This window comes from Tachypleus tridentatus, chromosome 4, assembly GCF_004210375.1.
Source record: "Tachypleus tridentatus isolate NWPU-2018 chromosome 4, ASM421037v1, whole genome shotgun sequence".
NCBI classification, from domain to species: Eukaryota; Metazoa; Arthropoda; class Merostomata; order Xiphosura; family Limulidae; genus Tachypleus; species Tachypleus tridentatus.
Genome location: NC_134828.1, coordinates 113934046 through 113947513, shown reverse-complemented (window position 1 = coordinate 113947513; position 13468 = coordinate 113934046). Strand labels below are relative to the sequence as shown.

The 13468-nt window shown below is 33.7% G+C and overlaps 1 protein-coding gene and 1 long non-coding RNA gene across 8 annotated transcripts in view; one reads left to right on the top strand and one right to left on the bottom strand.

The window, feature by feature from the left end:
• Nucleotides 1-13462, bottom strand: part of LOC143249908 (uncharacterized) — a 75044-nt gene extending 61582 nt beyond the window's left edge. For 5 of the 6 annotated variants that reach the window (XR_013028032.1, XR_013028034.1, XR_013028033.1 and 2 more), the window contains exon 1: nucleotides 12723-13462. This is a non-coding gene — a long non-coding RNA (uncharacterized LOC143249908). Of the gene's footprint in view, nucleotides 1-3446; nucleotides 4024-12722 lie in introns of those variants that run through there. The other variant, XR_013028035.1, reaches the window with a different exon arrangement.
• LOC143249907 (uncharacterized) overlaps nucleotides 1-13468 on the top strand; it is a 53842-nt gene that overhangs the window by 12162 nt on the left and 28212 nt on the right. Inside the window, exon 2 of one of the 2 annotated variants that reach the window (XM_076500515.1) lies at nucleotides 2989-3453. In XM_076500515.1, the coding sequence (XP_076356630.1) occupies nucleotides 3003-3453 (451 nt within the window). In that variant the 5' untranslated portion in view covers nucleotides 2989-3002. Of the gene's footprint in view, nucleotides 1-2918; nucleotides 3454-13468 lie in introns of both variants that reach the window. The other variant, XM_076500514.1, reaches the window with a different exon arrangement.

Sequence of the window (13468 nt, the reverse complement as noted above, 5' to 3'; positions counted from 1 at the left end):
GTCCTCATGTTTTATGTTTCTACATCGTTCTTTGTCCATGTGACTTATTTTCATATTGTTCTATGTCTCTGTGTTTTTTGTTTCTAAATTCCTTCTTTGTCCCTGTGTTTTGTGTTTTTACATTGTTCTTTGTCCCTGTGTTTCATGTTTCTAAATTGTTCTCTGATGTTGATGTTTTGCCTTCACTAGTCCATGAAGTTAGTAATGGATATTATCGTAGAAACAGGATGCTCTACTGATTTGTGCATTGCACATTACAGTGGAAGTTTCTTACTTACGAAAGTGAACTGTTGAATGTATGTTGTTATTACCGCATTTAATGTTGTCGTAAATAATACAAACGTACATCCAGAAATTCCACGAAGTCCCTCTTTGTGTTTTTGATACTGGACTCTGTTTTTTATACACCCCATCAAGAGGAAACATAACCTGTACCAATATTTATCATGAACAATTTGACGCCAGTCTATTGATTAGTTCCCAAGGTTATGCTTAACGCTAATCCTTTTTATAGCATTCATTTATAGCAACTTAGAACTACGCGTTTTGTGCAATTATCGCATAAAATCGTAATTTAAGTATACTCATAATTACTGCAGAAGGGTTCACATTCTACTCATTGAAGATAACGGTTATTTTAAGTAGAGAAGTAAAAATGAAACGTCCAGTATATTACAGCGAAACATCACAACCAAATAAGTGACTACCACGAATTATCGTGTTTCAAATAAGCTTAGCTACTGGTAATAAAGCACAAATACGCTTTAGTTATTATATCTTTAATATAATCTTTGGTTATTTGCTAATACTGTGTTTTGGATTCCACATAAATGAGTGTTCAAACGAGTTAACAACAAATGCATCTTATTTTTATTTAAAAAATAAAGTTAGGTATTTCAACCATAAGTAATTCAAACTAAATTTAGGTATTTCAACCATAAGTAATTCAAACTAAAGTTAGGTATTTCAACCATAAGTAATTCAAACTAAAGTTAGGTATTTCAACCATAAGTAATTCAAACTAAAGTTAGGTATTTCAACCATAAGTAATTCAAACTAAAGTTAAGTATTTCAACCATAAGTAATTCAAACTAAAGTTAGGTATTTCAACCATAAGTAATTCAAACTAAAGTTAGGTATTTCAACCATAAGTAATTCAAACTAAAGTTAGGTATTTCAACCATAAGTAATTCAAACTAAAGTTAGGTATTTCAACCATAAGTAATTCAAACTAAAGTTAGGTATTTCAACCATAAGTAATTCAAACTAAAGTTAGTTATTTCAACCATAAGTAATTCAAACTAAAGTTAGTTATTTCAACCATAAGTAATTCAAACTAAAGTTAGGTATTTCAACCATAAGTAATTCAAACTAAAGTTAGGTATTTCAACCATAAGTAATTCAAACTAAAGTTAGGTATTTCAACCATAAGTAATTCAAACTAAAGTTAGGTATTTCAACCATAAGTAATTCAAACTAAAGTTAGGTATTTCAACCATAAGTAATTCAAACTAAATTTAAGTATTTCAACCATAAGTAATTCAAACTAAAGTTAGGTATTTCAACCATAAGTAATTCAAACTAAAGTTAGGTATTTCAACCATAAGTAATTCAAACTAAATTTAGGTATTTCAACCATAAGTAATTCAAACTAAATTTAGGTATTTCAACCATAAGTAATTCAAACTAAAGTTAGGTATTTCAACCATAAGTAATTCAAACTAAAGTTAGGTATTTCAACCATAAGTAATTCAAACTAAAGTTAGGTATTTCAACCATAAGTAAATTCAAACTAAATTTAGGTATTTCAACCATAAGTAATTCAAACTAAATATAGGTATTTCAACCATAAGTAATTCAAACTAAATTTAGGTATTTCAACCATAAGTAATTCAAACTAAATTTAGGTATTTCAACCATAAGTAATTCAAACTGGTTTTTTCTTCAACGTAGCACTTGTTTTTTATAATATTTCATTAAACTGAATATATAACTGTAAAGAATTGTTAAATGTTTAACCATTCTGCAGATAACCTAACTTTTGCATGCTACTAAGCAGCCTCCTAGCGGTATGTCTGAAGGCTTCTTCTGCTAAAACAAAAACAGGTTTTGATCACCTCCTTTAGCCACAATACGAATACCCCATTGCGTAACTTTGCGTTTAACAATGAACGAACAAATCTGCGACTCATGTTTCTCGCTGAGCTATCTCATTTGTTTTTATAAAATATCGAAAGTTTGACAGAAGTTTACTATAAATTCACTCTTCTCGGTATCTTCATATCTATTTATGTTCAAAACTGGCCAGGTGGTTAAAGCACTCGACTCATTTCTCATTTTCCGAAGGTTGCGGGTTCAAATCCCCGTCGCACCAAACATGCTCGCCCTTTCCGTTGTGGGAGCATTATAATGTTACCGTCAATCCCATTATTCAATGGCAAAAGAGTATCCCAAGAGTTGGCGGTGGATGGTGATGACTAGCTGCATTCTCTCTAGTCTTACACTGCTAAATTAGGGGCAGATGGCCCTCGTGTAGCTTTGCACGAAATTCAAAACAAACAAACAAACACGTTCAAAATTCCTTATTATTTTTCTGAAAACTGTTCCATGTAGACAATTATAAGGAGTTTTGTATTTATTCATATCAATTTCAATTAAAGTGTTTGGTTATTATTCAAGGAAAGAATGAAATAAATGATTAACTGGTTACGGTAGCTCATGATGTAATATCCATAATAGTTGAAATGCGGAATATTTAGTCCTAATCAAGACTAGTTTTCAATATACTCATAATTTTAATGATTAAAAGTAGAAATAAATAGTGTTTAAGCTTATGAATTGCATAATTGTAGCAAATATAAATTAACTTTTTAATTAATTAAAGTTTAAAAAAACTTGTTTTATACACGCATCATTAGTTGAAGTTGAAAACATGCCAGAAGCAGACGATACGGACTAAAAAAACTTGTTTTATACACGCATCATTAGTTGAAGTTGAAAACATGCCAGAAGCAGACGATACGGACTATTTGAGACGTTTAGATGATTTAGACCCAGAAGAAAACTCAATATCACGAGATGACAAAGAACCTAAAAGTTTGCAAACAACATCTAGTAGCAAACATAGTAAACATTTTAAATTAGTTCCAAATAACAATGAGGAACAGTCTGTTCTTGAGGAAAGTTCCCCAAATTCTTATCTACTGATCAGGACACAACATCAGACCCATGGAAATTGTGAAGACATCTTTAAGAAAAACCGTGAAGAAAGTTACCTGAACGACGATCTAGCTTCAAGTCTTTTCACTAATGAGAATTTAGACAAGAAATTGAAAAGAGAACTCGGACGAATCAACGAGTATTTGGAGCAAAATGATACAACTGTCCTTATTCCAGAGTCAGTTAAGGTAACTTCTGAAACTAATAGCAAAGATATACCATGCCAACCAAAAGGTAAGATATATTTAATTGTAATTTACAACCACATCTTTCCACTCAAGATAGTCTTAATTTAAAGATTGTTTGTCACTAAGAAAATTAGAGATAGTCAGTTAACACGAAGTTATAGGAAGTACAAATAATTATTCTTGTCTTATAAGTCAGAGGTGCTAGGCAGTGTTTCCCTTAATATGGTGTTATACTATACATGAAAATAGACCGAGAAAAGCGTAGGACGATGTATCTTGTGTTGTATTTTGAATTAAACGCTTCCGACAAAGTCACTAGCAAGATGGCACTTTCATTTAAACAACTGTAATCAGTTGAAGAATCGAGTGGAACATAGAAACGTTTGGATAGTCATTTTTAAACAAAACTAATCTCAGTTTAATGTTTTATTACAAACACATCAAATGGTGTCTGGTCATAGGTGTCAGTAAACATTTTAATTTTTTTTTCCACAAGTTTGTGGAGGCCTGCAATGGCCTTCTGGTTAGGGGCAATCCACTTGCAACGTGCAAGTCGTGGGTTCGAATCCTCATAGTCGACCTTTCAACCGTGGGGACGTTATAATGTGATGATCACCTGTGATGACGAGAAAACCCACTTGTAGAGAAAAACATATATGTATTATTTTGTCTAATTCGTCGTTAATTTTATCTGGTGAACATAGTTTTATGGCTGTCATCAACATCAACAAGTTTCCTCCACAAACCGTAGAAAACATTATACACACACACCTAGACAGAAAACAAAATCAACCAAAATAAATATACCGCACAATTTAAAAATCACGAAATCATAAACAGCAGCATACTATATATTCCCGACATCAGCAGAAAAATAACCAACACTGAGCAAAAACTAGTAACAAAATATGACATTCCAGTTAATACCAAATTTATTCAAAAACCAGGCACAAAACTGAGGTCTATACTATGTAAAAACTACACTGACAAACACCACACCAACATTATTTATAAAATACAATGTGATAACTGCCACGGCTTCTATATTGGAGAAACAAGTTGAAAAATGGAAACCAGATTCAAAGAACACAAAAAGTCACCTTCACAGGTTTTCGAACACTGCAAATCAAATAAACACAGCATAACCATAGGAAACACTCAAAGACTAAATAAAGAAACAAACATAAACAAACGCAAAATTAAAGAAGCCTTACTTATACAACAACTCAAGCCCAAAATAAACCAATACAAAGGAACACCTTTATATCTATATTAATAAATATAATCAAACATCTAAGCATGCTCTTTACAATCCTACACTCAATTACACAACCCTCTTGGTTAAGTCTGTGATATACCTAGCACCAGGTTAGTTACGCCTGTAATATACCTAGCATTAGTTTGGTTAAGTCTGTGATATACCTAGTACTAGATTGGTTAAGTTTGTGATATACCTAGCACTAGGTTAGTTAAATCTATAATATACCTAGCACTAGGTTGGTAAAGTCTGTGATATACCTAGCACCAGGTTAGTTAAGTTTGTGATATACCTAGCACTAGGTTAGTTAAATCTGTAATATACCTAGCACTAGGTTAGTTAGTCCTGTAATATACCTAGCACCAGGTTAGTTACGCCTGTAATATACCTAGCATTAGGTTGGTTAAGTCTGTGATATACCTAGTACTAGATTGGTTAAGTCTGTGATATACCTAGCACTAGGTTGGTTAAGTTTGTGATATACCTAGCACTAGGTTAGTTAAATCTGTAATATACCTAGCACTAGGTTGGTAAAGTCTGTGATATACCTAGCACCAGGTTAGTTAAGTTTGTGATATACCTAGCACTAGGTTAGTTAAATCTGTAATATACCTAGCACCAGGTTAGTTAGTCCTGTAATATACCTAGCACCACGTTAGTTAGGCCTGTAATATACCTAGCATTAGGTTGGTTAAGTCAGTAATATACATAGCATTACGTTGGTTAAGTCTGTGATATACCTAGTACAAGGTTGGTTAAGTTTGTGATATACCTAGCACTATGTTAGTTAAATCTGTAATATACCTAGCACTAGGTTAGTTAAATCTGTAATATACCTAGCACTAGGTTAGTTAAATCTGTAATATACCTAGCACCAGGTTAGTTAAATCTGTAATATACCTAGCACTAGGTTAGTTAAATCTGTAATATACCTAGCATTAGGTTAGTCAGTCCTGTAATATACCTAGCACTAGGTTAGTCAGTCCTGTAATATACCTAGCACTAGGTTAGTTAGTCCTGTAATATACCTAGCACTAGGTTAGTCAGTCCTGTAATATACCTAGCACTAGGTTAGTTAGGCCTGTAATATACCTAGCATTAGGTTGGTTAAGTCTGTGATATACCTAGCACTAGCTTATTTAGTCCTGTAATATTCCTAGCACTAGGTTAGTTAGTCCTATAATATACCTAGCACTAGGTTAGCTAAGTCTGTGATATACCTAGCACCAGGTTAGTTACGCCTGTAATATACCTAGCATTAGGTTGGTTAAGTCTGTGATATACCTAGTACTAGATTGGTTAAGTCTGTGATATACCTAGTACTAGGTTGGTTAAGTTTGTGATATACCTAGCACTAGGTTAGTTAAATCTGTAATATACCTAGCACTAGGTTAGTTAAATCTGTAATATACCTAGCACCAGGTTAGTTAAATCTGTAATATACCTAACACTAGGTTAGTTAAATCTGTAATATACCTAGCATTAGGTTAGTCACTCCTGTAATATACCTAGCACTAGATTAGTTAGTCCTGTAATGTACCTAGCACTAGGTTAGTCAGTCCTGTAATATACCTAGCACTAGGTTAGTTAGTCCTGTAATATACCTAGCACTAGGTTAGTTAGGGTCCTGTAATATACCTAGCACTGGGAGTGTTCAGGAACTTTTAGTTCCTCAGTCCCCTTTAGGTGGATTGTTATTAGGATTAAGTGGTGTTTTTTGTTTTTTTATTATTATTTTAATAAATTAATTATCGTTATTATTCTTGACTTTTTTGGGTGGGAAGTCTCACTAAATGGTCTTTTGGGTGGAGGCAAAGGTAGCAGTGGAAAGAAGGAAAGGTCGGGACCTGTCTTGTTGAAAAGAGTTGGGTAGATGTGAACATGAATGTAATTCATACAGATCAAATCAAAGCCCGATTCTGGGTCTGGCAAAAGGTTGCCTGGGCTGGGATCTAGAAATCCAATGCCTGAAGATTTTGATGTGGGGAAGCGGGGTACCCCAGAAAACCCACTTTAGGTTGGCGCCGAAAGTTTGCCTGATATACCTGTACTAGAAAAAAAAGAATTCTGTTAATAACATAGTTTTATGTATTTAAACTCTTTGTTGAGTGGATTGTGATTCTTGAAATATGTTGTATGGTGATATGTATTTTGTTGGTGCACTTGATAATTTGTGTAGTGATGCCGTTAGTTTGTTTCTGTTTCTGCTTTTCGATAATATTTCATAGAAAGTTCTGTTATTCTATCTCTTATAGTTGGTAAATTACTAATTTGGTGTAGATAATTTGTTGGTGTAAAAGATGGTAAACTGAATGCGATTTTAATATTTTGTTTTGTTGCACTTGGATTTTTTTAAGTGTGTTGTTTGACATGTTGTATGTTACTTGACATCCGTACTCTATTAGTGACGGATGTAAGCCTATATATTTGTATAATGGTGTTCGGTCGCATTTTGATTGTTTACCAGTTATAGTCTTTAGATATGAAATCCTTTTCTTATTGATGAGTGTATATTGTTTATGTGTTTTCCATGTTAGTTTTGTGTGTCGAAAGTGGCGTAAGGAATGTGATGTTTTGCTCATGTTAATGGTTGTGTTTCCAAGTGATAGATTTATTTTTCTAGATTTTTCTTTGCTTCTTTAGTTTTCTATAGAAGGTGATTGCTTGTGTTTTTTGTCGGTTTAACACGACCTCCACTTGTTGCTCCATGTTGAGACGTTGTTTAGTGATTCTTGTACGCGAGACATGGCCATTACTGGGTTTCTGGAGGTGCTCCAGAAACTAACCTAGCACAAGGTTAGTTAGTCCTGTAATATACCTAGCACTAGGTTACTCAGTCCTGTAATATACCTAGCACTAGGTTAGTTAGGCCTGTAATATACCTAGCACCAGGTTAGTTAGTCCAGTAATATACCTAGCACCACGTTAGTTAGTCCTGTAATATACCTAGCACTAGGTTAGTTAAATCTGTAATATACCTAGCACTAGGTTAGTTAGTCCTGTAATATACCTAGCACTAGGTTAGTTAGTCCTGTAATATACCTAGCACTAGGTTAGTTAGTCCTGTAATATACCTAGCACTAGGTTAGTTAGTCCTGTAATATACCTAGCACTAGGTTAGTTAAACCTGTAACATACCTAGCACCAGGTTAGTTAGTCCTGTAATATACCTAGCACCAGGTTAGTTAGTCCTGTAATATACCTAGCACTAGGTTAGTTAAGTCTGTAATATACCTAGCACTAGGTTAGTTAGTCTGTAATATACCTAGCACTAGGTTAGTTAAATCTGTAATATACCTAGCACTAGGTTAGTTAAATCTGTAATATACCTAGCACTAGGTTGGTTAAATCTGTGATATACCTAGCACTAGGTTAGTTCAGTCCTGTAATATACCTAGCACTAGGTTAGGTAAATCTGTAATATACCTAGCACTAGGTTTAGTCCTGTAATATACCTGGCACTAGGTTAGTTAAATCTGTAATATACCTAGCACCAGGTTAGTTAAATCTGTAATATACCTAGCATTAGGTTGGTTAAATCAGTAATATACCTAGCATTAGGTTGGTTAAGTCTGTAATATACCTAGTACTAGGTTGGTTAAGTTTGTGATATACCTAGCACTATGTTAGTTAAATCTAGTAATATAGTCCTGTAATATACCTAGCACTAGGTTAGTTAAATCTGTAATATACCTAGCACTAGGTTAGTTAAATCTGTAATATACCTAGCACCAGGTTAGTTAAATCTGTAATATACCCACTAGGTTAGTTAAATCTGTAATATACCAGCACAGGTTAGTTAAATCTGTAATATACCTAGCACCAGGTTAGTAAATCTGTAATATACCTAGCACTAGGTTAGTTAAATCTGTAATATACCTAGCATTAGGTTAGTCAGTCCTGTAATATACCTAGCACTAGGTTAGTCAGTCCTGTAATATACCTAGCACTAGGTTAGTCAGTCCTGTAATATACCTAGCACTAGGTTAGTTAGTCCTGTAATATACCTAGCACTAGGTTAGTCAGTCCTGTAATATACCTAGCACTAGGTTAGTCAGTCCTGTAATATACCTAGCACTAGGTTAGTTAGTCCTGTAATATACCTAGCACTAGGTTAGTTAGTCCTGTAATATACCTAGCACTAGGTTAGTCAGTCCTGTAATATACCTAGCACTAGGTTAGTTAGGCCTGTAATATACCTAGCAGTCTGTGATATACCTAGGTTAGTTAGTCCAGTAATATACCTAGCACCAGGTTAGTTAGTCCTGTATTATATACCTAGCACTAGGTTAGTTAAATCTGTAATATACCTAGAACAAGGTTAGTTAAGTCCTGTAATATACCTAGTACACTAGGTGAGTTAGTCCTGTAATATACCTAGCACTAGGTTATTTAGTCCTGTAATATACCTAGCACTAGGTTAGTTAGTCCTGTAATATACCTAGCATTAGGTTAGTCAGTCCTGTAATATACCTAGCACTAGATTAGTTAGTCCTGTAATATACCTAGCACTAGGTTAGTCAGTCCTGTAATATACCTAGCACTAGGTTAGTTAGTCCTGTAATATACCTAGCACTAGGTTAGTTAGTCCTGTAATATACCTAGCACTAGGTTACTCAGTCCTGTAATATACCTAGCACTAGGTTAGTTAGGCCTGTAATATACCTAGCACCAGGTTAGTTAGTCCAGTAATATACCTAGCACCACGTTAGTTAGTCCTGTAATATACCTAGCACTAGGTTAGTTAAATCTGTAATATACCTAGAACAAGGTTAGTTAGTCCTGTAATATACCTAACACTAGGTGAGTTAGTCCTGTAATATACCTAGCACTAGGTTATTTAGTCCTGTAATATACCTAGCACTAGGTTAGTTAGTCCTGTAATATACCTAGCACTAGGTTAGTTAAACCTGTAACATACCTACACACCAGGTTAGTTAGTCCTGTAATATACCTAGCACCAGGTTAGTTAGTCCTGTAATATACCTAGCACTAGGTTAGTTAAATCTGTAATATACCTAGCACTAGGTTAGTTAGTCCTGTAATATACCTAGCACTAGGTTAGTTAAATCTGTAATATACCTAGCACTAGGTTAGTTAAATCTGTAATATACCTAGCACTAGGTTAGTTAAATCTGTAATATACCTAGCACTAGGTTAGTCAGTCCTGTAATATACCTAGCACTAGGTTAGGTAAATCTGTAATATACCTAGCACTAGGTTAGTCAGTCCTGTAATATACCTGGCACTAGGTTAGTTAAATCTGTAATATACCTAGCACTAGGTTAGTTAAATCTCTAATATACCTAGCAGTAGGTTAGTTAAATCTCTAATATACCTAGCAGTAGGTTAGTTAAATCTGTAATATACCTAGTACTAAGTTGCTTAAGTTTGTGATATACCTAGCACTAGCTTAGTTAAATCTGTAATATACCTAGCACTAGATTAGTCAGTCCTGTAATATACCTAGCACTAGGTTAGTTAAATCTGTAATATACCTAGCACTAGGTTAGTTAAGTCTGTAATATACCTATCACCAGGTTAGTTGAATCTGTAATATACCTAGCACTAGGTTAGTTAAATCTGTAATATACCTAGCACTAGGTTAGTTAAATCTGTAATATACCTAGCACCAGGTTAGTTAAATCTGTAATATACCTAGCACCAGGTTAGTTAAATCTGTAATATACCTAGCACTAGGTTAGTTAAATCTGTAATATACCTAGCATTAGGTTAGTCAGTCCTGTAATATACCTAGCACTAGGTTAGTCAGTCCTGTAATATACCTAGCACTAGGTTAGTGAGTCCTGTAATATACCTAGCACTAGGTTAGTCAGTCCTGTAATATACCTAGCACTAGGTTAGTTAGGCCTGTAATATACCTAGCATTAGGTTGGTTAAGTCTGTGATATACCTAGCACTAGCTTATTTAGTCCTGTAATATTCCTAGCACTAGGTTAGTTAGTCCTATATTATATACCTAGCACTAGGTTAGCTAAGTCTGTGATATACCTAGCACCAGGTTAGTTTCGCCTGTAATATACCTAGCATTAGGTTGGTTAAGTCTGTGATATACCTAGTACTAGATTGGTTAAGTCTGTGATATACCTAGTACTAGGTTGGTTAAGTTTGTGATATACCTAGCACTAGGTTAGTTAAATCTGTAATATACCTAGCACTAGGTTAGTTAAATCTGTAATATACCTAGCACCAGGTTAGTTAAATCTGTAATATACCTAGCACTAGGTTAGTTAAATCTGTAATATACCTAGCATTAGGTTAGTCAGTCCTGTAATATACCTAGCACTAGATTAGTTTGTCCTGTAATATACCTAGCACTAGGTTAGTCAGTCCTGTAATATACCTAGCACTAGGTTAGTTAGTCCTGTAATATACCTAGCACTAGGTTAGTTAGTCCTGTAATATACCTAGCACTAGGTTACTCAGTCCTGTAATATACCTACCACTAGGTTAGTTAGGCCTGTAATATACCTAGCACCAGGTTAGTTAGTCCAGTAATATACCTAGCACCACGTTAGTTAGTCCTGTAATATACCTAGCACTAGGTTAGTTAAATCTCTAATATACCTAGCAGTAGGTTAGTTAAATCTGTAATATACCTAGTACTAAGTTGCTTAAGTTTGTGATATACCTAGCACTAGCTTAGTTAGTCCTGTAATATACCTAGCACTAGGTTAGTTAAATCTGTAATATAACTAGCACTAGGTTAGTTAAATCTGTAATACACCTAGCACTAGGTTAGTTAAATCTGTAATATACCTAGCACTAGGTTAGTTAGTCCTGTAATATACCTAGCACCAGGTTAGTTAGTCCTGTAACATACCTAGCACCAGGTTAGTTAGTCCTGTAATATACCTAGCACCAGGTTAGTTGGATCTGTAATATACCTAGCACTAGGTTAGTTAGTCCTGTAATATACCTAGCACTAGGTTAGATAGTCCTATAATATACCTAGCACTAGGTTAGTTAGTCCTGTAATATACCTAGCACTAGGTTAGTTAGTCCTGTAATATTCCTTGTATAAACTTAACGTTCTAATCCCTGTCACACCAAACATGCTCACCCTTTCAGCTGTGGGGGCGTTAAAATGTGACGGTGAATCCCACTATTCGTTGGTAAAAGAGTAGCCCAAGAGTTGGCGGTGGGTGGTCATAACTGGCTACCTTCCCTCTAGTCTTACACTGCTAAATTAGGGACGCTTAGCGCAGATAGCCTTCGTTTAGCTTTGCGTGAAATTCAAAAGCAAACTAATTTTTTTTTATTGTCGTTTGTTTGTTGTTGATCTAGGTGTGTACGTATAATTTTTTCAACGGTGTTTTTGTGGAAATTTCTTTATGTTGATGAAGTGTTGTTTTATTTTGTTGATTTCATCATTTTTTATTTCAAGTGTGTTTCACGCCATCAATAATCAATGTGGCTTTGCTTTAAAACAAACAAATTATTGGACTGTTATATAACGCCACGCTTCAAGACAAATTTTAAAGATGTAGATAAAATCGATCAGTTTATGGTTAAAACAACTACGAACATGTGATTTGAATAATAATATAATTACTTATCTTTGTAGGACAGCTTATCTAATCCTTTAAACCCTCTGCCATTTTACTGATAGCTATTAACTCATCAGCTAGCTTTGTTTATATGTTTTATTCTTAAAACTGTAAAATAAATACATTGTTCGGATAACGAAGTAATTTATTAATAACGAATCTCAAATCACCCATAAACATATTCTGTAATATAATTACTAATTTTATCAGAGAATTAAATTGTTATTAAACCTTCTGTTTAACCTCTCAGTGTTTCCTTTCATGACGATATATGTAATTAGGTAGTAATTAGGGTTCATTGGTTAAAAAGGTAATGCTGTGTAATTATGTATTCTTAAAATATTCATGTTGTTCAGAGTTGTAAACAAGATATTACTTGAAAGGATTCGAATATTTTAAATGTCAACTAGGTCTATATTAAAGAACATTTGTTCACAAGATCCTAGCCTAGTGTTATAACATCATTAAAAGTGATAAACTACTTACCTAATTGTGTCGTTGACACTAACAAAGAAGGTACTTTGGGACAATGGTAAGATGTATGTCACTAACGCATACGACCAAAAGCAGTTGACCACATCCCACATGAAATGGTAATATATTATTACTTTATTAACACTTTCGTCAAACAAAAACAAACACCATCACAATACTTTAGACAATACTCTATTCAATGTCTGTTTTTAGTGTTCAAAAATAAAAACGTTAACACTCGTAGAGGAGTGTTAAAACCATGTCAGTCATAATTTTTGGGGGAACAAGTACATTCTAACATGAATTCGTATCAATGTTAAGACACAAAACATCATTATACGTGTTTTATAAATGCTAACAAAATAACGTCTCATAATATTTCTTTTACCACAGTTAATAAATAAAACTAACATTACCAGTATGTATTTCATCTATCTTAACGTGATAAGCATGTATATATAATACTTCTCTATGTAGTATTAATATACAAAATCATCAAACCATTACTAACGTATAAACATAATATTAATGGAGAAAAGCGTTAATTCCAACCAAGAATCGTGGTTTTAATCAAAATTCACAAACAAACGAACTACGTTATTTATGCGTCATTATAATCTTAGAATAAAAATATGCTAAAAATTTCAAGAAACAAAAATCAGTGTTTCTATTAGTAATTCACTTAACAGTTCTTATGAAAGCTCAGAAAAAAATAATTCCTCTCTTGACAGGTCAGTTAATAATTCTAAAATCAACAA